The sequence below is a fragment of the Bombyx mori genome, chromosome 6, assembly GCF_030269925.1.
Source record: "Bombyx mori chromosome 6, ASM3026992v2".
NCBI classification, from domain to species: domain Eukaryota; kingdom Metazoa; phylum Arthropoda; class Insecta; order Lepidoptera; family Bombycidae; genus Bombyx; species Bombyx mori.
The window spans coordinates 12,083,948-12,106,716 of NC_085112.1; the positions used below are offsets into that span (position 1 = coordinate 12,083,948).

At 35.6% G+C, this 22,769-nt stretch overlaps 1 protein-coding gene across 5 annotated transcripts in view; it reads left to right on the top strand.

Moving 5' to 3' along the window:
* LOC101744976 (peripheral plasma membrane protein CASK) overlaps window positions 1-22,769 on the top strand; it is a 219,194-nt gene that overhangs the window by 34,980 nt on the left and 161,445 nt on the right. For 4 of the 5 annotated variants that reach the window (XM_062669170.1, XM_062669172.1, XM_062669171.1 and 1 more), the window contains exons 1-2: window positions 5,558-5,658; window positions 11,367-11,919. The exons of the other annotated variant lie outside the window; for it this stretch is intronic. In XM_062669170.1, the coding sequence (XP_062525154.1) occupies window positions 11,659-11,919 (261 nt within the window). In that variant the 5' untranslated portion in view covers window positions 5,558-5,658; window positions 11,367-11,658. Of the gene's footprint in view, window positions 1-5,557; window positions 5,659-11,366; window positions 11,920-22,769 lie in introns of those variants that run through there. 5 annotated transcript variants of the gene reach the window in all.

Here is a 22,769-nt window from a genome sequence, read left to right on the forward strand (position 1 = left end):
GTAAATATACTTAACTAGATGATGACCGAGCTTTGCCCGGTTTTTTTTTGATAGCGCCATCTTGTTGTTTCTTTAAAGCGGTTAGTTGCCCTCAGTTAAGAAAAATAGTATTATTATTCGCCAATAGATGTCGGGAAGAGTTGATTATTGAAAACACGAATAAAACAACATTTTCTGAAATTAAATCGTAGCTAGATCAATTTATCGCCCCCGAAATCCCCTGTATACTAAATTTTATGAAAATCGTTGGAGCCGTTTCCGAGATTCAGATTATATATATATATACAAGAATTGCTCGTTTAAAGGTATAAGATTCTGTATTTTTACAGAAATAGAAATGTTTGTGAGCTGCACTTGTGCTTTGGTACAAAAGAACCACGTCATTAGACCATTACAAGAGGATGACACGGATGTGGTAACAGCTCTAGGAGGCCCTATCGTTATTACGAAGGTCGAACCCTTAAATGTACATTACGTCATTACTGGTCCCTCCTTCTTTGACTCTGTAAACGCACGTTGTGACATGAGGTTTAACTCTCAATTGTTTCGCATAACGGTATTGTCGTTTAAATTGGAACGCATGATTGCCTCACAGCAGGAAGGTGGATATTATAAAATAATAATATGATAATCGCCTAAAAAATCATATTTCACCACTCATCTTTCGATTTCTAAAAATGTACATAACCTTCATTAGAAGGCAAAAAATAAGGCTTAGTTCACAAATGCTTATTAAACTTTATGAAAAATCAATAACATTGCGAAATCCTGTAACCGACAAAAACGAATTGTGAACATTATCTTTGATGTTGTTTTAAAAGGGCCACTTAACGTTTTGTTTGCAAATTTTATGTGACCTTTTCTTGAAGATCCAAGTATTTATGTTATCGAACATCATACTAATGCGTTTATGTTTTACGCCAGACACTGACCTCCGTCTGAACAATATGTAATCACATTATTGTCTCGAGTTTCGATACTTCGATCGATCAAAACAATCTATTACGTTACATCTATATTATTTCAGCGTTTTCCGGAGGTTTCTCACCGAAGACGTTCATATTTTACGTAAGGCAGCCAATAAATCTAAGAATTGATCTTGTCTTCCATCCGAATTTTAGTTTGGGAGTTCTACAAATTATCATACAGATGAAACCCTTCCACTATGTTCATATCAAATTGTAGTTCGTAAACAGGGCTGTACAAACTAATATTGGAATCTGAATGTTAAATTTGCTTTCCTTAAATAAGCATAATATTTTGTAAATTTTTCGATTAACGTGAAATAAGTTAGTGATGCTTTTTACCAGAAAATAGTATTACGTCACTACATACTTTTCATTCGTCCGTAGTAGTAGTACAATACTGTTAGTCTTGTTACGCGCTGGGGTTCGGCATAAATAAATGTTCCACCAAAGTACAACTTAAAACAGTATTCAACTCTTAGAACACTTAAAATATTTCAGAAGCACTTTAAAATTCTCAATTCGCTTCTTCCGCTTCGCTTCAGGTGATCCGTTCGCTGTTTCGCTTCGAATAGCTCCGATTACTAACTGACTGCGTGCCATCTCTGCAACGCTTTTATAGACTATTCGGCGATAGATGGCGATACTCCTACCGGCGTAACAGTATTTTCACCTAGTTTTTAAATCAAATTTTGTTCCCTTTATTTATCGTGGTAGTAGATCGTGTCAGCTGGTATCGATTAGTTCTGCCGTTACGTCTCTTTTCCAACTCCGATATTGTAAATTATGCCTTTATCGTTATTCGCCAACTCATTTTTATTATTAATAGTGGTGACACGTAGTCCCTCTCCTTCAGCAGAAGGGGGAGTCAAGGAAGTACACAAGAAAATAAACGCACCCACCCTACATCTCCCCACTGTATTTCTTACTATACATGATCCATCAATGTAGTCGGGGCATGGTCTAACAGTTACAGCAACCACAAAACTTCGATAATTTTTTTTTTTTTTTTTTATTGCTTAGATGGGTGGACGAGCTCACAGCCCACCTGGTGTTAAGTGGTTACTGGAGCCCATAGACATCTATAATGTAAATGCGCCACCCACCTTGAGATATAAGTTCTAAAGTCTCAGTATAGTTACAGCGGCTACCCCACCCTTCAAACCGAAACGCATTACTGCTTCACGGCAGAAATAGGCGGGGTGGTGGTACCTACCCGTGCGGACTCACAAGAGGTCCTACCACCAATGTAACATCATCAAATTATCTACCAAAAAAAAAGACATACCTACAGACAATATTCTTATCACAGAAACGTCGCTAGATTAGGTACGAAATGTAAGTTTCGTCCTCCGAATTTCTCTTTAACAAGCGTGACATTTTTGTGAATAAGACGAAACGATTTTAGCCCGGGGCAACCCTAATAGTTACAAGAGAAGTTGAAATTATTTTTTACGACCCAGCTTGCTTCGTTGGCGAAGGCCAGACCTTTCTCCGTTTAGAATAGTTTAGATGATATACCTACGTTCTTTATTGTTGCAACGTCTTAGTACTAAGGCTTTTTGTCTTTCAGATATTGATGGTGGTACTACAATGTGACATCACATAATAAATACAGTTTCACTTAGTCATATAGCTCCCAACCTTTAGGTACATATTCCTTAGCGAAAACAATCAAAACCTTAATTGATATCTTGAATTAATACTGTCCACTTTTGAAATGTGTAGATTTATTTATATATTTATGAAACTATTACCAAATCTACATTAATTGTTATTTTCATGGGATTAAAAAACACAACTTAAATAGAAATAATAAATTGTCGCTGGTGACGGTTTTTACGACATAAGCCATCAATCACTTTTTTTATATTACTGTTGGCCTGGAGGCCTTTCCAGTTTCACCAGGACAGGTGGGCGAGCAAAAGCTCAGCCAGGAGACCATCAATCGCTGCAAGGGCTAGAAAGTGAGAAATCTCTTTACGAAACGCGCCCTGTCAAGAATGTCTACTTTCTACATCACGCCCTGAACCCATTTGGATAGTGAAAGCTTCTGAAGGCATTGGTCGAACCTTGTCGCTACCAAACCGGGTGCCGAGATAACTATCGGGATAATGATAGTCGAATCTACATGTAACAACACAGTAATCCCTTGAGCCAGGTTTAAAAAAAATATAATCAGTTAAGTCTTGAAGTTTTTTCCTAGCACCTTAATCTGTTTTAAATTGGTAGTAAGAAAATTTAATAAAAGAGAGTGGGACAAGCACACTGAAGGAATGGATTATAATTTTCGTCCTCATTCTACTTATGACTTGTGACATTCAAAATGAGGCGTATTAAATCTACGTTTAGAGACGAAGCTTCGTCGCTTCTATGTTTGTTTTGTTTTATTTATGAACATATCTGGGAGCGAGTCACCCCAGCTGTGATCGGCCCTAAAATTTAATTATTTCCAGTTCGCTTACCTCCTTTCGGCTATCCATTGAACGTTGGCTCCGCAATTTGCATAGTTGCGTTGCGTTATGGCAACGAAAATTTGATTTATAAGACAGGACCTCGTAAAATGTCATGAGTTTGTTGGCCATTATTTTAGGTCCACATCTCTGGATTCGCTTGTCCGGTCATTTTTCTCTCAATTCAGACGTCCAGCAGCTGTTGTGTCAGTCAGTTTTTTTGCTCTCTTGTCCCTTTTACTGAGCACGGGGGCGAGTCAATGGCTTTATGTCGCGTTCATTTTTTGGAATGAAAAACATGACAGCGCATTTTTCAGTTGAAACTACAATATTGTGTTGATGCTTTGTATGGTTTTTACATGCTTTAACATTCCTTTTTACATGCTTTAAAAATTAGCTTTTCGAGTATTCGTATTTTTGAAACCATTTGTATAATATAATAGTATGTATTATTATATTATGATATATTAGTAAGTATAGGTGGTAGATACACAAATCTGGAATAGGAATGTAATTGAATCTTCCATTTCAGTTTTTATCCACTTTTAATTATTGTGAATGTAAAATATGGTAGCGTGGAGGCGGTCACGTAATGAAACTGGAAGGTGATTAATGTATTTCTTGAATGACTAATAAACTCGGCCAGTCTGGGGCCATTAGATATCTCTTAACAAGTTCTATTTATTAAACTTTTAAAATCATATAGTAATAAATCTTTTTTTTTTATTCCTTGGACGGGTGGACGAGCTCACAGCCCACCTGGTGTTAAGTGGTTACTGGAGTCCATAGACATCTACGACGTAAATGCGCCACCCACCTTGAGATAAGGTCTAAGGTCTCAAGTATAGTTACAACGGCTGCCCTACCCGTCAAACCGAAAGGCATTACTGCTTCACGTCAGAAATAGGCGGGGTGATGGTACCTACCCGCACGAACTCACAAGAGGTCCTACCACCAGTAATTACCCCAAATTAAAATTTGCGGGTTTGATTTTTATTACACGATGCTATTCCTTCACCGTGGAAGTCAATCGTGAACATTTGTTGAGTACGTATTTCATTAGAAAAATTGGTACCCGCTTGAGATTCGAACACCGGTGCATCGCTCAACACGAATGCCACGACGACTACAAAATCTATTCCTACAATATGTGTTTACTTTTTTACGCTAAAAATTGCCTATTTTCTGGTACTTACTTCTTAAGGTATAATAATAATAATAAAAGTAAGACCGTGTACATTCGAGTCAAAAGTAATGTATGATGTGGGTTGAGGACAAGATAACAAAGCTAATATTTGTTCGTATTAAAGAGAGATAAAAATCGTTCACACATTGCCGACATAATTAAGGGGTGAAAGGAACGTTAATGGTTTTGGTTTGTGCACATTATACGCGATAATATAGTAGAAATATTATAACGAAGAATTCTGTGAGAATTTAGAGTCTTCTTGCCTCAAACTGAAAATGTACATATCGTAACAAAATATGATTGCTTCTGAAATACATACATCATTCGTAAACCAATGAATAAAAATGAAGTAATATAAATAAAAGTCAATATATATTTCTTGCAACCAATAATAGCAGTAGTTACATTTAAAAAATATTTTAAATATTATAAATATAAATATATACTCTTTTTGTTACTTAATTACAAGAACCCTCTCGAGTGGAGGCCTCCTTCAACGAAAAAAAAAATATCCCTATTCTGGGCCACCTGTATCCAGTTTGGGCCCGCTGTCCTTGTGATGTCATCCTGCCATCTTGTGTGAGGTTTACCTCTGTGTCGCTTTCCCCCTGGACCACTCCACGATGCGACTCTTTTGATACAATCTTTCATCATGTAACATCGCTACACGTCCCGCCCAGTTTCCTAAAATGAAGTAATAAAAATCCTAAATCAATGGTGAACATTGAATAAGTCTCGCACACCCGATACATACTAATTACGGCGAAATAATAAATCCTTTCGCATCTGATCTTGAATCGGCAATGCTGACACGGCGACCCATGTTCCCCGTGGAAAGAGCACATGCCGCATTAAAAGTCCGGCTGTTAGAGCCCGGCCTCGGTGAATGAAGGCGGGGGCAGGAGCCAAGAGCTCCGCGCAGCCTCCGATGTTCCCGGCCGCCAGTCGACGTCGCGCCCAGCGGGAACCATCACGCAAACGTTCCCCGGTAATACGTACATTTCATGAAACAGTGACACAAAACGTGTGCATAAATAACTACAATTCATTCGTAAGTAAAAGTACAGGAATCAATATTTGGATCGAAGAAGAAAAATCGTTTGTTTCAACATATCGATCTTTTTAAAAAAAAAATGCTCTTTTAGGTTTTTTTTTCTTTTTGGAACGATAAAAATTTATGATGCGCTTTTAGTAAACGTTTTGGTCGTCGACACCTGCGTCGCGGCGTTGTCTGGAGGTCGTAAATGCCAGTGTATCGTGACAACTGAATACGCGCCAATAACAACCTTAAATACCAATTAGAGAATTAATAGCATTACCTGGAACAATTAGATGAATTGGTTTTCGAACGATTTTTTTTTTAATTCAAAAGTTATTGAGAGTATTGTAAATCGTTTCGATCAAGCAAAACTAGTTTTCGAGTCTAAACACATTTTAGACAGTTAAACTTCTAAACGATTACTTGTCAGATTTTACAATTTAAAAGTACATTTTAAAAAGTATTATACTTTTAGGGTTAGAATTAACATCAGGAACAAGCACATTTCGTCGCTTTTATGGTTTCCATTAGATAATCCTTAACTGTTATATACAAGCTGTTGTACAATGTGATCGAATACGATTTAATTGAATATTTTTCCATTAATTTATATAGGCAACGGAGAATTGCTTTTCTCAATCTAAACAGTAATGTCTCGGTCCGTCTTAAGTGGTCACACTATCCGCCTGCCCGCCGAGCTAATAATAAATTGACCAATATTTTGTTATGTAAAATAATTAGATATATTTTCTTGTATTAATTTATAGGATCAGAAATTACTCTGAAGATAGTCCAAAATTCTTTATACAATACGTAAAAAATGCAATTTGATTTGTAAATTTACAGTTTACGACATGAAGGATAATGGATCGATCAATTAAAGAAAATCGTAATCGGATACATTAAAAACTAAAATTGTTAAAAAAACATATGTTCTGAATACTCCACGTAACAGCATGCCCGCATCAAAGCCAAAATTTATTACGTTCGCACTCGATAATCCTGCCAGTTGGCAAGTGGTTAGCATTCAGTATACAGTATAGATAGAGCGATCGACATCGATCGAAATTGTCTAAGTCTTGTGTTAACTGTCGTAATCCGAATAAGCCTAAATCCAGTCGGTCTTAGTGTGTATCTTATAGGCCCAAAGATCTTACATTATAAATGTTATTAACCAGATGCGATTCCGTCTCTTCGAACCACTAATATTACTTCTTCATCGACCGTTCGTTGTACCCTAGCGTTATGTTTCTACTTAACATTTACTCTTCTCCCCTAATTCCTATCAGGATTCCTTAGGCGGCCTGTACACCACCGATCCACTTGTTTCTGCCATGAATCAATCACGACAGAAAAGCAGGTCTCGGGGTTTGGTCGGGTTTTAAGGGCGAAATAGCCGTTAATCACTTTATATCCAAATATCGGATGTATCTTTAATTACAGAGAATAATAAGCAACCGGTATTAAAAACCATTTTTAGTAGCTTCGCTTTCTACGATTCCTTATCAAAATTTTAAAAGGAGAAATCGGTAACCATCTTTTTGAAAATAAAGCAAATTAGAAAATCTTAAAGCAAAGAACCGATAAAAGAAAGAATCAATCAACTCTTAATTATAATGTTGTCAACTATTGTTCCAAATAATAAAACATTAAGAATACGATAGCAACACAAAAGACATTTACCAAATTAATTTGATTAGAACAGGTAGGTTAAATTTCGAAATTAAAATTCTCCGCCGAAACTTAATTCGCCTCGCAAATGTATAACCTCATTACCTTACCCTCTTCATGAAGGCCTTCGTTGATACGTTTCAGAGGTATAATCTGATGCTGGGTACTTTCATTTTCTGGATTTCTGAGATAGGTGTAACTGAGGTAAATTTTCGGCAAGTTTTTGAATGAACTTTTACGCCTTCCAAATTATATTTAAATTTTAGCAGTGACTAATGTAGTAGGTGGTTATGTTTGGTATAGTAAGCGTTTTTATCAGCCATACAATTGTAATAAATTTAGGTCGTCACTAAGACTACAATTTTAATCAATTGGATTAAGTCAGAATCGAAATTCACGTGATTTGAGTGATCTAAAGTTTGTCGATGATAAAATAGTCTTTTTCTTAATTTATCACAATTTAAAGAAAACTAAAAGGTTAAGGTGACAATTACATTGATTTACCGCATAAAAAATCCCATGGTAGAAGCTTAATATTAAAGTTTATTTTAAATTACTTGTCAATAAGTTAGTTAGTTAGGTAGAATCTAGTGTTTTTTTTATTGCTTTTATGGGTAGACGAGCTCACAGCCCACCTAATGCTAAGTGGTTACTGGAGCCCATAGACATCTACAACGTAAATGCGCCACCCACCTTGAGATATAAGTTCTAAGGTGTCAATTATAGTTAATAAGTATATTAATATTATATTAAAAACGCCCAAGATGAAGTCTATAGGAAACTCACCACTCGTGAACCGAAGATCATGACCTGCTTATTGAGGGCTACGAGGTATTTTATATATATATGACATTTGCAGCTTAATGTAAAAAAATGTTTTGAAATACGTGTACAAACATTACAATACATGTTCTTGGACAATGGTTTTGAATAGATAATTAATTTTAAGCTTATTGACTGACTGCAATGTGGACTAGTGTTTTGTAGGATAACATGAAGGAAGTAAAACATTATAATGAATGGTGATTTACTTTTCCATTTTTCCTAATATAGAATAATGAAATATGTTGAGACGGGAGGAAAACTTTTAACATAAAGCGAGGAAATTCAATGCTGAGAGAGGCGTTTTTTGTTTAACCACAAAATTTAAAATTATTGCGTTCTTCAGCGGTAGGCAGCGGCTTGGCTCTGCCCCTGGCATTGCTGAAGTCCATGGGCGACGGTAACCACTCACCATCAGGTGGGCCGTATGCTAGTCTGCCTACAAGGGCAATTAAAAAAAAAAAGTTCTTCAGAACAGTGGTCCTGTATAAGAAATTCGTCGATACTTATTTCCCACAACGCCCTTATTGTAAACATTTCTATTTTCTTTTATACCCATAGGAATCGAATAATAAATTCGAGACCACTAGAGATTTTGGCACCGAAACCGTGTACGAAATGAAATGCTGAGCATGCCTTCCGAGAATAAAACAAATAAAGGATAAACAGAAGCCCTCTCGCATCATTTTCGGTTTTTTAACCCCGAAAATATGGGTTCGCGTCGTCCTCAACATCGTATTATGTTTCCATTAGAGCTTGTTGACTTAACCCTTGAACTGAACGGTGACTGCGGCTTTGCCCGTCTCGTCCTAGCTCGTATAAACTTTTTACGATGCAAAGGCACGCCGCGTCCTACTGATTTATTTTCATTATCCCTCTGATGATATTTTTCGACCCAGATTGTCGAGGGTGCGGGGTCCGTGACTTAAACAAACTGACAATAACGCTGCCAAGCTCTTTATTGTTTTTTAACGTTTAATAATTAATGCGATTTGTTTTTGTTGCTGAAGAGTTTGTGCAGACGTCGGTAGCTGCAGTGATTTTTCACTATATGATAGCGACAATGAAATGATGGCCCACTAACCCAATTTTGGACTGCAGCAGTTAGTCTGTACGTTTTACTATTCGTTTTCAGTTTCGGCAATAATTCCATCGGAGAACAAATTATACATATTCATGAATCTTGATGCTTCCAGTGCATCTTCATATTGACGAAATTAGAATCAGTTATTTCAATCAACGCAATTTATTTCGTATACAATCAGTTAGTTCCATATAGATTTAGAAAAATGCAACACAAAAAAAACCTAAAGGGAATACGAAATAAATGGTTAATGATATTTTTTAATAGAAAGTTTAAAGTAAAAGAGTCGATAGTTATAATACAATTACAAATATTGTTTTAAATTGAACAGTACAGCTGTGAGCTACTATTGACATGGAAAAGTATTAAACGGAGACTAAGATTCACCTCATTTAAAAGCTATGTGAAATTACTGTCCAAATTATGTCTGTAACAGCGTTTTCATTTAGGACTGCTCATAAACGCTGGTATGAGAATAATAAAAAAGTCTACTTTCTCACTGTCGTTATTTCTTACTCCGAGGTTGCCTTTAATTGTCGTCGAATAAGCGAAGCAGTGAAATTTAATGAATCACATTTAGGTCAAGGCTTCGTAACAGTAACAGAAGCTGGTTCGCCTGTAATTTGTATCAACACAACGCAATTGATCGCTTTGTTTTGTTACAGACTTATCTTTCTCCATTTTGCTCTTAAAATTGACTAACTACGTTAGATGCATTATTAAAATTAAAAAAGTACGTTGTCTAAATAGAAAAAAAAGTTCTTTTTTTCAATGAATATCGTGCATTTCTAGCGGTTCTTTAACCAGTGCACGACTTGAATATTTAATGCTTGTAGCCCCTGGGAAATACCGGTAGTACTAAAACATTGTGCTTAAGATTTTTCTCTGCTTCCTATTTTACTATTTTGCGCCTGGATCGTAACTGTTGATTAACCCCAAAACTCTTTGGTTTCACTAATCACTTTGAATGCAGATGAATTTGAAAATCTATCTAGTCATTAAAGTTTGGATTTGAAGTTTAGGCTTAAGCAAAGTTACGAGGGCGATTAAAAACATGTCTAGTCATTAAAGTTTGGATTTGAAGTTTAGGCTTAAGCAAAGTTACAAGAGCGATTGAAAACATGTCTAGTCATTAAAGTTTGGATTTGAAGTTTAGGCTTAAGCAAAGTTACAAGAGCGATTGAAAACATGTCTAGTCATTAAAGTTTGGATTTGAAGTTTAGGCTTAAGCAAAGTTACAAGAGCGATTGAAAACATGTCTAGTCATTAAAGTTTGGATTTGAAGTTTAGGCTTAAGCAAAATTACAAGAGCGAATGAACCACGATCGAACCTGTATTTGCAAGGTTGAAAAGGTATGAAACGATTTAGAGCTAAACTCCTGCTTACCGCAGCAACAAAAGGTCCTCGAAGACCTTAGTGCGCTATTATGATCCTATCTCACTTGTCTTGCACGTGAGGACTTTATTTATTGACCCTGACTGACGTAATGCCAGTTTCTAGGCTTGAACTACGTGTCTCGCAATCTTATTTGAATTAAAGCTTATAATTGTCTACTTAATTAACGTCTAGTAGTTGGGGCTCATTTTTTTAGGGTCTTTCTGAAACATCTAACGATATGTTGAGGTGGAGCATATATTTTGAATAAAAATATAAATTCGGTTGAGTTTCGCGAAGTAGATGAAATAGAAACGAATGTTTGTAAGGGTTGTAATATTTGTAAAGGTACGTTACTACTCGGTAAATATTTTCTAAATTGTTACTCAATTTGCTGTTAGTATACTTTATTGCAGCAAAAAGAAAGTTTAAAACAAGGACAACATTTTCAACTTTATCGGTATTCACAGAATTCACGAACTCTTTTTTTTTGTGACGACAGTCTCACGTATCCTTAGTCTGGATAGTTAGTAGACGATTCGGATCACGACCCGAAAAAAAACCAGCTGGCCTATGTATGTATGTAATCTCGGATAAATATTATTCAGGTGTTCAGTATTGATCTTACTTTTGGAAACGATAACTACGAGAATGAAGTGCAATCACTTAAATTAATTGTTCAAAATTACTCTGTTTCAAGATAGCAGTTTTTTTAAAAAGATCGGTATGGTTTTTGGTTTTGAAGTGCTAAGTGATGAAGTCTTGCAGATGTAGAAGATTCAGAAGCAAAACAAGACAAAGAACCAGAAGAAATTCCCAAAAGAATTAGAAGGGCAGTTTTAAGTGTTTTCTATTATTCTGGCGTAGTTCGGATGAGAGGATGTACGACTGGCAGTCGACCGCTCAGCGGAGCCGCTAGCGGGAGAGGTAGTGGCGAGCGGGAAGGGTGTCGGGACGCGAGCGCGACGACTGGTGTCCGCACGAGGCGCGGCGACATGCGCTGACGTGCGCGCGGCGCTGCGCTTGCTGCGGCGCGGCGCGATGCCCCCCCGGGCCTGACATGGAGGAAGGTGGCTATTGGCGGCCGTCCTGCTCGACGCTGTCGCTCGCCGAGCATCATGGCAGCTCGACACACCTGTGCGCACGGCACGCGCCACAGTCGACCCGTCTCGCTCACCGCCACCCGCCCCATCCTCACCATTCGCACGCGCATCAGCACGCGCACGCTCACCATATGCCGCACGCGCAGCACGCGACTTCGTGTCCGGTACACAGTCCTTTCAGACAACCAACCCCTGAATATTGTGCAGCTCATTCACAGGTAATTTTAATATAAGAACATTACGTTTAATTTATTACTAGCTGACCAGGCAGACTTCGTAGTGCCTCAATCGATAAATAAAAGACCTGAGTTTTTGTATAAAAAAAACTTAAAAAAAAACAAAAGGAATCCGTCCAACAGGGGACACATAAAAGAAAAAACAAAATGTTTGTTTTTATATAATTCCGAGCATTTTCATATTTTTTCAAAACTTCTCTGGAATTCCACGAATAATTCAAGACCAAAATTAGCCAAATCGATCCAGCCGTTCTCAAGTTTTAGCGAGACTAACCAACAGCAATTCATTTTTATATTAATTTATTATTATTATTATTAGTTTAAACCTAATGCTAATCGTGCTATAATTATAATTTGCCGGAAAGTTTTATAGCATCCTCAATTTGTAGTTTGGTGAATGAAGTGATTGATGAACTTGTAATGATGGTTGGGCAAAAACTTGACTTTGCTGATTTAGTAAGAAATCGATTATATTGCACTAAGCGCATTCATACCTACTTTGTTTGGATTGACAATTGAGGTAAAAACATCAGAAAATAACTCATTGATAAGTTAAGCTAGAAAAGCTGTGTGAAAAAAATAAAAACACGCATAATTTTTTTTTTAATTAAACCGGTAATGAAATAGCACTTTCTCCCTACATTCAGGAAGCTGTTGAACGTTTCAGACTTAACTATTTTAGGTACGATGATCTTATTGAGAACGGTAAATTCGATTTTTATTTTCCGGTACGTTTAAGGATTCTCGTATATCACATTAATGCGGCCCTGACGGCAAATAGCAGCTGCTCTTGATTGATGGAAACCTCATCTATAATGCGCCCTAATGTGGAGAGATTGATGTACCATAGGACACGAAGCGATTTTTCTAAACAAGATAGTGTGTTACCGTTTTAAATTTTAAATTATTTGACGAAAGATATGAAATAATCACACACGTTAGCAATAATTATGTTCTGAACAAGGTTTAGGTTAGAAACAAGTGGATGTTTATAGAGAGTAAAGTGTGTTGAGGATAGAGTCTAACACAATGGTAATAAACACAACTTTAATAATCTAGTTTACCATCCAATAAACCAAAATTGCTTTAGAAGAAAATGGAACGCATGAGACGCCGACGAATTGGAATCAATTCAGAAATAAAAAGAATAATAAATCAGAATGGGCGTTTACCCTCGATCTGGTTTTGAAGCCTCACACGCGTATTAAATTATGTACCTATTGCAACCTGAAAAAGAAACCCCCTCAAATGAAACATTCGATTTTTTGTTTAAGATGTAGACTGACTACATTAACTTGAAACGTGCCAACTCTTGAGATTGACACTGCAGTAATCTTAGGAACACTTTTACAATCCTCAATGTATTTATTTATTTATTACCTTTTGAGGTAGACGAGAATACTGCTCTCTTGGTGGAGAGTGGTTACCTTCACTGATGTACGTCATCAATACCAGTCGCATAGCCAAGTCGCTGCTTACCGTTGAGAGCTCTCTGCAAACTTCATTTCAAGGAAGACATGTCATACCACTCCGAAACCACCGACAAGGGAAGTTCATTCCGAAGCGTAGCACGTAGTAAAAATGACCTCCAGAAGTCACAGTAGATAAACGCAATAGTTCTAGATGGTATGGATAAACTGTTCCATTAGCAGGCGGTGCGATGGCAAAAACGATATGACGGCATAATCTCACGCAATTCCTCAGAGCATTCTAAACTTTCCAGTAAGTTAATATCTATAAGTAAAACGTTTTCAAAATCAGCTCAATAAAAAGTTATTTCTTTTTTTAAATACAGAACTTCATCCTCAATGGTTTTATGAGAATAAAATCAGGCTCGATTTGTTTTCATCTTAACCCTACAGAGTTCCGAAGTAATCTACGCTCTCTTAACTGGTCTCAACTAACTCATATTATGTACGTTTGTTCCCCGAACAACAATTTGTATATATTATGCAAGCTCTTGTTTTCGTAAACGGCCACGAAAATGTAAGTTTTCAAACCGTGTTAGATACAGGTACATATATCGGCGCAACACTAGTACTAGCTTCACTACATAGTATAAAACAAAGTCGCTTTCTCTGTCCCTATATCTGTCCCTATATATGCTTAAATCTTTAAAACTACGCAACGGACTTTGATGCTGTTTTTTTTAATAGATAGAGTAATTGAAGAGGAAGGTTTATATGTATAATAACATCCATTAAATAGTGGAGAAATCAATAATAAATTACAGTTTCCGAAGCGAAGCGAGGGCGGGTCGCTAGTAACTAATAAGATAAAAAAATAGAAAGTTATTGTTTATTAATTTTAAAATTATTGGTTAACTATTATGTAAAGAATTGTATAAGAGTGTATTCAAGAGGATGTAAAAGCAACATGAAATCCACTGCATGGAAAAATTCTTATATATAGTTGTTTCTGTTATATAATGTTTGTTAACAGGTCACACTAAGGGTCTAAAGTCCCAGAGATAAAATATATCTACTTAGTTCAGACAGAGGCAATCCGCTAATTTCGGTTTCGTCGAGCGATATTATCTGTCTTAAGTTCATTACGTAACATACAATATAATCCCAATATAGTCTCAATTAATGCTTCATAATAAAGAAGTAAAACAATAAATATATAGACACATCGACGTACTTTCTAGATGTCTTCAGCGTGGCTATTGAACTGCCCACATTTTAAAAAAATGTCCAATATTTTACTGGATGGTCTCACAATGTAACATTGTTTAATTTTCGGAATATAATTTATGCATAGATCTGAGAAATATTTTTTCTAACACTGGCAATGTAGTAGACCAGTGACCAATTAACTCTTTATTCTCTCTAACTCTTCATTATTCACAAAAAAATATTACTAAAGAAAATCATAACACAGTGCTTAATGAACATAACATATCATTCTATATAGGATTCAAAAAATAAACTCATGAAGTTCTCTGACTCTGATAAAATAAAAAATTTTGTATTGATAGAAATTGATCTGTGATGTGTAAATGCGATACTTTAGCTTATACCATTTAAAAATAATCAAAGAATTAACGAATACCCGACATAAAAAGCTAATGATTTTAATACATTAAATAAAATCTGTGAATTATGACGTCAAACTAAATACCAACCATAACAAATGTGGCTGATACTTGTATATTGGTGTACAATCCAAAGAGTAAAGTAAAAAGAAAGGATGTATGTAAATGTGTGTAGCAGTGTAAATATGTGTAACAATTTTTTAAATCTGTTTTCTAATTGGAATACTAGAACCTTTGTTTTTATAATTATAACTTTGTCACAGTATCGAAATTATAATATATTGGCATCGCCTAAATCTCATCATTTTAATTGCTATTACAACGGCTAGTCATAACATAATTTACGCTTACAAATTGTGACTCAAGTCAACTAAGTGATCAGGTTTTTAGAAAAAAGCCTGGATTAAGGCGAAAAGACTAATACATAGTTGAATGCGATTTTACACGGCACCCGTTCGGGCTAGGCTGGACTAGGCTATCGATGAATAGGTAGGGGGAAAAATTGACACTTATTAAAATAAATTGGAGCAAAATTAATATCGGTGTACGCGAGTAATAGATCCTATATTCAATTGAACACAGATGAAAATAGATGTAACACGTTAGACAAGGTTTTTTTCCCGAATGTAATAAGTTTAGAATTGCATTTCCTAAACAACACAAATTCGAATGAAAGCCCATTATTTTCAGTAATAGTTATGAGGAAAAAAATACATGAATAAATTTGCCATAAAAACAGCCAATGTTTATATTCACTTTACACGGAAACTTGTATGGATCGAAAAATCCACAGATTGAGACTATCTTTCTTAAATGTCACATACTCGTAGTAAGACAAAGAATGGTATGGTAATTACAGTTCTTTCACCAATTAAAAAAAGTACATTTAAAAGCTTATTACAAAAATGTCTTGGAGCACGACGTAGACAAGCAAAAAGGTTTCTAACCCAACACAATTACCGTCAAGATGTTGCCGTTTGAAGTAAAATTATTGACCGTGGCTCGTTTGATTGCGCCTTCGGTAGCTACGGCTTTGGTTGGTTCGTTTGTTAACCAATAGTTTGTAAATTCTTAGATCGTTTGGCTTAATAAATCTTGCGGTTGATTGCATCCTTTTTGCTTAACTAAGTAAATTTTCTAGATCATGAAAGCGGTACTTTTGTTGGGCGAGGAAAGTAAAGCATGAAAGAGGAGTGCATGCGACAGATATGCGAATGTTGAGATGGATGTGTGGAGTGACAAGAATTGACAAGATAAGAAATGAGTATATCAGAGGAAGTGTGAAAGTAGCCCCCGTAAGCAACAAATTAAAGAGCGGACGCTTAGCGTATTCTGGACATGTGATACGTAGAGAGAAAATGCATGTGACTAGAAGATGTATGGAAGTGGTAGTGCAAGGTAGAGAGAGAATAGGTCCACCGAAGAAGAAATGGATGAAGTGTGTGAATGACGATATGAGAAAGAGAGAAGTGGGTGTTCAGATAACGGCTGATAGAAGAGAATGAAAGAGAAAAACTAGCTGTGCTGACCCCACCTAGTGGGATAAGGTGGAGAAAAAGAAGAAGAAGTAAAAAGGTTTACTTTTAATAAACCAAAATTCAAATATGCATATTTATAACTAAATTTATTTTAATCATGTGAATAGGTAAGGTGTACTCAATACCTGTACAGAAAGTTTATGGCCTACTGGAGGCAATAGTCTTCACGAAGTAAATGCCGCCAACCGGCCAAAACAATTGAGGTTAGATTGACGATTAGATTAAAATTACAGGTATGCTCATTTGAACAGAACGCGTTGTTGCTTTATAGTATAAAATGTAGTAGCTCCGATGATACTAAGCAGTGTAGTTCATAAAATCAAACGACCTAGTAGGCACAATGATTAAAAAAACTTATCTTTTAATCAAACAATAAACCTGATGCATTATATTCATTGACGATATCCCCAGTGAAGAATACCCTATAATAAACAGTATAAGTATACATATGTATACATGTTGTGAACGTCTCATGTCACATCATAATAGGTCTTTACCTATGAAATTGCCCTTAGGTAGACCTAAAGTTAATAATTTTTAAATATGCACAGTAGACAATGAACTTAACTAAAATACGGAACGCAGTGCAGTAATAGATAGACAAACAAACTATAATGGTATAAGTAGGTCTCGCATAACTTACAATGAACCCGTTCATACTCATTACTAAAACTGCAAAATAAGAATTGTGTACAGTTCGATCTTCATCAAGTAAAAAAAATACAAATCTCGATTTTGAGTTGGTACGAATTACAGTGTTTCCTTTGTCACGCGTCTCAACTCTGCGTTTACACAATTCTAGACGTAGTTAAGGCTAATTAACAAAATTACATTATGTAAACGTGGCATGTACATTTTATTGGGTCTTATGGTTTTTCTTCTGGTCAGCTGCTGGATTTCTTAACAAGCGAATGAACAATCAATTACTGGCGAAATATAAATAACTTCGAAATTGCCGTTGAAGGCATAGACGATTATCCCTACTGAGAATAACAGAGCACTGGATAGTCATTGTAGGACACTTATAACTCTCTTCAGACGAGGAAATATGTCTAAGAGGTCGAGAAACACCATCCAGAGTCGATGATTTGATAGAGAACATGAATCCAACTCCAGCGACGAGTGGCGCCGTAGTAAAAAGAAGGTTAAGTGGTTACTGAAGCCCTTAGACGTAAACACTCTGAATATTGCCACGCAATTTAAGATATGAGGACGAAATTTCATTTGATTCCATAACGGCTGTACCAACCTTTAGACCGAAGACTAATCTAAATTTGTATTTACAAAAGCTTTATAAATCTGATGGTATCAAAAGTGACTTGAAACTTTCAGTAATTTCCAAGATAAAGTCAGATCAGTGAAGTTAAACTTCTAAATGAGATCAGATGACAAATGATCTATCTTCGTCTTCGACGGAGTGCCTTTTAATTTGATGAACGACGAAACAAAAGTCTTTAGATTTAATTTTACAATCGTGACAGTTATTGTAATCACCTTCCTAACAAGGCAGATGGTTAAATTTAATTATACTAACGGCATCAAATGTAGGTTTTGTTCGCCAAAAAATGCTAATTTCGTCTTTGTCTGTTGTCCTTAAATTAGATTGTTCATCAATTATTGTTAACATTTTTGGTAATGTTTCTAGCATGACCTCCTCAAACTACGATTTGTCATGCGAGTATTTCTACAACTGGGTGTTTTTGTTGTATTGGTTCAGTGTGCCCCCCATAGACATAACAAACGCGAATGAAACTCTCACCTTGAAAATTAAAAGTCTCAGTAGTATATTCTGAAGAATGTTATCGTAGCCTAAATAATAAGACGCCAGGTATACTTGTATCAAGCGAGGTGACTATATCGGCGCTTAAATCCCTCAAAAAAAACACCAATTTTTCTAAGGAAAAACGTACTTAACACGAATGGTTTTTTGTATCTTCGAGAATTTTTGGTATAAGCCTTTATTTTAGTAATAAATCTAAAAATATAGTATAGTAGAGAAATTATTTTTAACTCCATCAAGCTACGGCTTAAAATGTTATTCAAGCGGCAGCAGTTTCCACTTAGAAAGCCGTTTTATGGTCATGGTAAGTTGTAGAAAGCGAAAAGTTGTATATACACTGTTGTCGCACACGAAACAAAAGTCGTTGAATCATATATTTTTTATTTTTTCATAAAGATTACGGTAATTTTAAAGTCCTAATGTTTTCATAAAGAAAAAGCTCTTGGCTATATAAAAACAAAACCGTAAACCGTAAATCAACAACAGCACCTGACACCATTTTATTTATGAAGCCAAAATATATTGCGTCATAGTATCGTGAAAATTTGAAAGGATTGAGCGTCGTAGTCTTGTCTGGCGATTTCAAAGGCAATTATAATTTGTCGCACGATTGGGGTTATACCATTATCGATGAATTTAATCTTTCTTATCTCAAAGAAATCCGGTACTAAAGGTAATGAAATAATGTAAGTATATTTTAGATCTTTAACTATATTTAACTTCTTCAGACTTGCCTTTGTTGGGTTGATTCTAGAAGGAATATCAAAGAAAATTCAAAAGGTGCCACCGACAAAATTTTCTCATAAACTTTCTGTTCTGTTAACTATTCAATGAAACGTTACACTAGACGATAACGTCAAATGATTCCAATTTATGAGACAATTTGTAATGTAAAAACCATTAACGTGCTAACACACTATATAATATTGGGCAATATTTTATGCAGCTCTGTTTCTTCTAGACAAATTGTTACAGACTCACTTCGGTAATTAGTGTCGTGTCTTTCTCGTGACAGGCCCATTTTTCTGGCTCAACTACTTTCTGAGTAATAATGTTTTAAATTTTAAATAATGCCCATTGTTTTAATATTAGTAAATATTATTAACTCGAATGTTTTTTATTGCTAATTTTGTTTTCTAAAATCCGAAATAAACAGGTTCGGAGAACAAAAACTGGACTTGTTCAAATTCATTATTGCTCGCTTCTCGGTGCCCTCCTTTCCATTCAATTGCCCCGGAGCTACGTTTAAATATCTTAAAGTGTATTGACGTCTACAAATTCAGCAAGCCTCACTTATCAGCTGAACGCTTCATTAAATTATTGGTCGCTGTAACAGCTTTGTACATTTCATCATATGTTCGTTGTGATTATAATTTGTGTTCTAACAGTAACTATGAACCTTAACGTATATTGGCAAGTGCTGTGTTTGAATGTGAGCATTCAATTGTTTGTGTTGAGCCGTGTTACTAAGTTGTTGGTATAGTTAATGAAACTTGTGTAATGTGAGAGTAATTCTCATGTGCGGTCGGTCGTAAACTCGGGACGTACCAGTATTCTTATCGACTTTTCTTTTACGACATCCGAATTTATTATGTACCGGCTTTTCGTTATATCTTTGACGTTAACTAGGTATTATTTGAATGAAATTTTTTTGATGAACTCATTACTCGTGTGCACTGCACGCAATTGCTGTGAATATGGAACTCATCTCATTGATCTACTACAGCTGTAGTTATAAATATGTATTATACCAGTAAATACAGTGGTAGTCAACAAAGTATAGGGTATTATTAAGTATTTCAATGAACATGAACGATACAAATTAATTTTCCTCTGTAATATAAAATTTAATGAATACTCAGAGAACGGAAATAGAGTTGCCTCCAATATTTATTTATATTTGCCTAATTTGCTTAAAACCGAAATACCATTACTTTTCTTACTATTTCGGTACAAAACCTTGACAGAATGCTTAGTGTGGGATATAACAGTTATAGGTTGACCCAAAACGTTGATTTGAATGAAAATTAATGCCCCTTGAGTTATTGCGGCAACTAGAGTAGAATTACAACCCACATAAAGGCCAGATTAGTTTTACTATGTGGTTCTTAGCTAACCAAATGGCTGATATTTTGCGATAAAGTTTAAAGTTTCTTACAAAGTAACGTGGCTGCGGAAATGAATAATCTATAGCGTCTCTTGACTTTATTGTATATGGTACATCTACGAGTATACGGTAGTTGAGCTTCTTTCGACTGATACTTTTCTCAGTTTCTGGTGAATCGCCATATTTCATATTTCATTCTCTCCCACTTTGCTATGGACGAAGTCGGAGCTAGTTGGATTATTTTCTAGTTAAGTACATTGCGGACTCTTAAGGCCAATTATTTATCTTTCGTTTGGATTACCTGTTTCTTTATTATCGCTGGGGAATCCTTTTACTGATACCCGATCGATGGGGACATCGGGGGGACAGATCGGGTTATGTCGGACTCCGGCGCCTTCAGTGAAGAAGAGGGAGAGGAGGAAGACCGAAGTTACTTGCCCGAGAATTTCAGGATTAAGATTTTTAAATACTCAGGAATGTTCCAGCCAAATCTCCGTTGACACACTTAGAAATCTAACAATAGCAAAAATGTAATTTTATTATAATTATATGACTTCATTGGTATAGTGTTTATCTCCTGTAATTAATTCGCTTGAAATGTTTCTATCTGTCTGATAAAATAAAAAATGAATACATCAGTACTACCTCCAGCATTAATGTCTATTCAAGTAACGAAATATATGCAAATAAATTTCATACGAGCGAAACCGACAGTGAATCTAAGATATTTTGATTGTAATTATTATTTGGCCTTAACGCACGTTGTCATGGTGACGCCGGGCTTTACAGGATCCGTCTTATTGATTAATTACGAACATGTTACTCCTGATAAATGATTTCGATCCTTCGCCTGTCCGTTATATTGATACGGATAATAAATTCTACTTGATTCTAGACGTATTGGTTGTAAAAGTTTAGTTATCTAGTTTAGTTATTTAGTCTTGTCTTTGTTGTGTAATACCAGATAGGAAAGGTTCGTCACCGTCAAGTAACTCATCGCGTGAAAAGTGCGGCCGAGATACTCACGTTAAAAACGATTTTCCTTACTTTGGTTAGTCTTTTTTACTTTCAGCTAATGATTTCACTACACCTCGCTTTTATGAAAAATGGAGTGCTAGTTTTAAAAGTAATTTAAAAAGAGAAGCACCTTTGATTTTTAAATTTCATCTTAGATGCTACTGTTATTAAATTCCGTTTTATAAATATGAGTTTACTGTAAATAAAGGTACAGAATTCATTCAAGTTTTGATTTTTTAAACTATTTTAACTCCCCTGCTGGTTTTAGATTTATAAATATAAAATTGTAAAAATGCCTCGGAGTATACCGTTTCGTCTTTACGATATGGGGTTTCGGCGTCACATTTGAGAATGCTTAAGTCAAGAATCATGAGTATAACGTTAGATATGTAATCGTGACAACGATTTCAGTCGAGTCCCAATAATGTTGCCAAGTTTGATATATCATTCTCTGACAGAAAATTTTCATTCGTATATTATCCAACCATGCTCTCAGAAAAATAAGAATATACATACAATATAATTTAGTATAACATTATTATATAAAACACATATCAGCGTTGATAGTCACCTCGGTCCAGATGCAAGTGAATTCCGACGCTCAAATGTGCTAAAATTCTCAGCAAATTTGTTAAAAATTAAGTAACCTTAACCGAAGCATTACGTTCCGGTACGCGCTTAAGGTAAATCAAGCTTTAATGAACATAAATAATGAATTGGAATCTTTCATCATAACACTAGTAGGCAAAGCGAAGAATAATACCAGCAACAAAATTAGGTACATGCGATGAAACAGTTTGAACAAGAAATAAGATAAATCAAAAGGAATTCTCGTAAAGGCGTTTAGTATTTGTTCGTCGAGACTACAAACAGCGGAAGACCAATCAATCTGTTATCGCAATTCAATAAGCAATAAAACGGAATGTGATTGTTTCTGATTGCGATCGTGTTGATTGGTGATCATCGAGGCTTCGCGTTGAAAATTAATTCGACCATGCGTTCGCTTTGTTTGCTGTTGTACGTGCCTGCATTGTTCTTAATAACTCAATGCACTTTCTTACCTTATAGGGACATGCATGATTATGTGAAAGACGGACGTAAGTTGAGTTTTATTTTCTAAGACTTTTATTTTGATTGCCGTCTAAAGTATTATCATGAGTACATATCAGGAATATCAGGAGTATTACCTATTCTATTGTTAGTCTGGTAATTCATAATATCCTGGAAATTTTTATCGCAGCAGTAAATCTAAGGAAGCATTTTTTAATTTCAAGTTTCAAGATTGTCAGTGAGTTCCGCCTCCTCTTTTTGTTAAAATAAAAAAAAGAAATTCTGCGATTTGACTATTTTAGC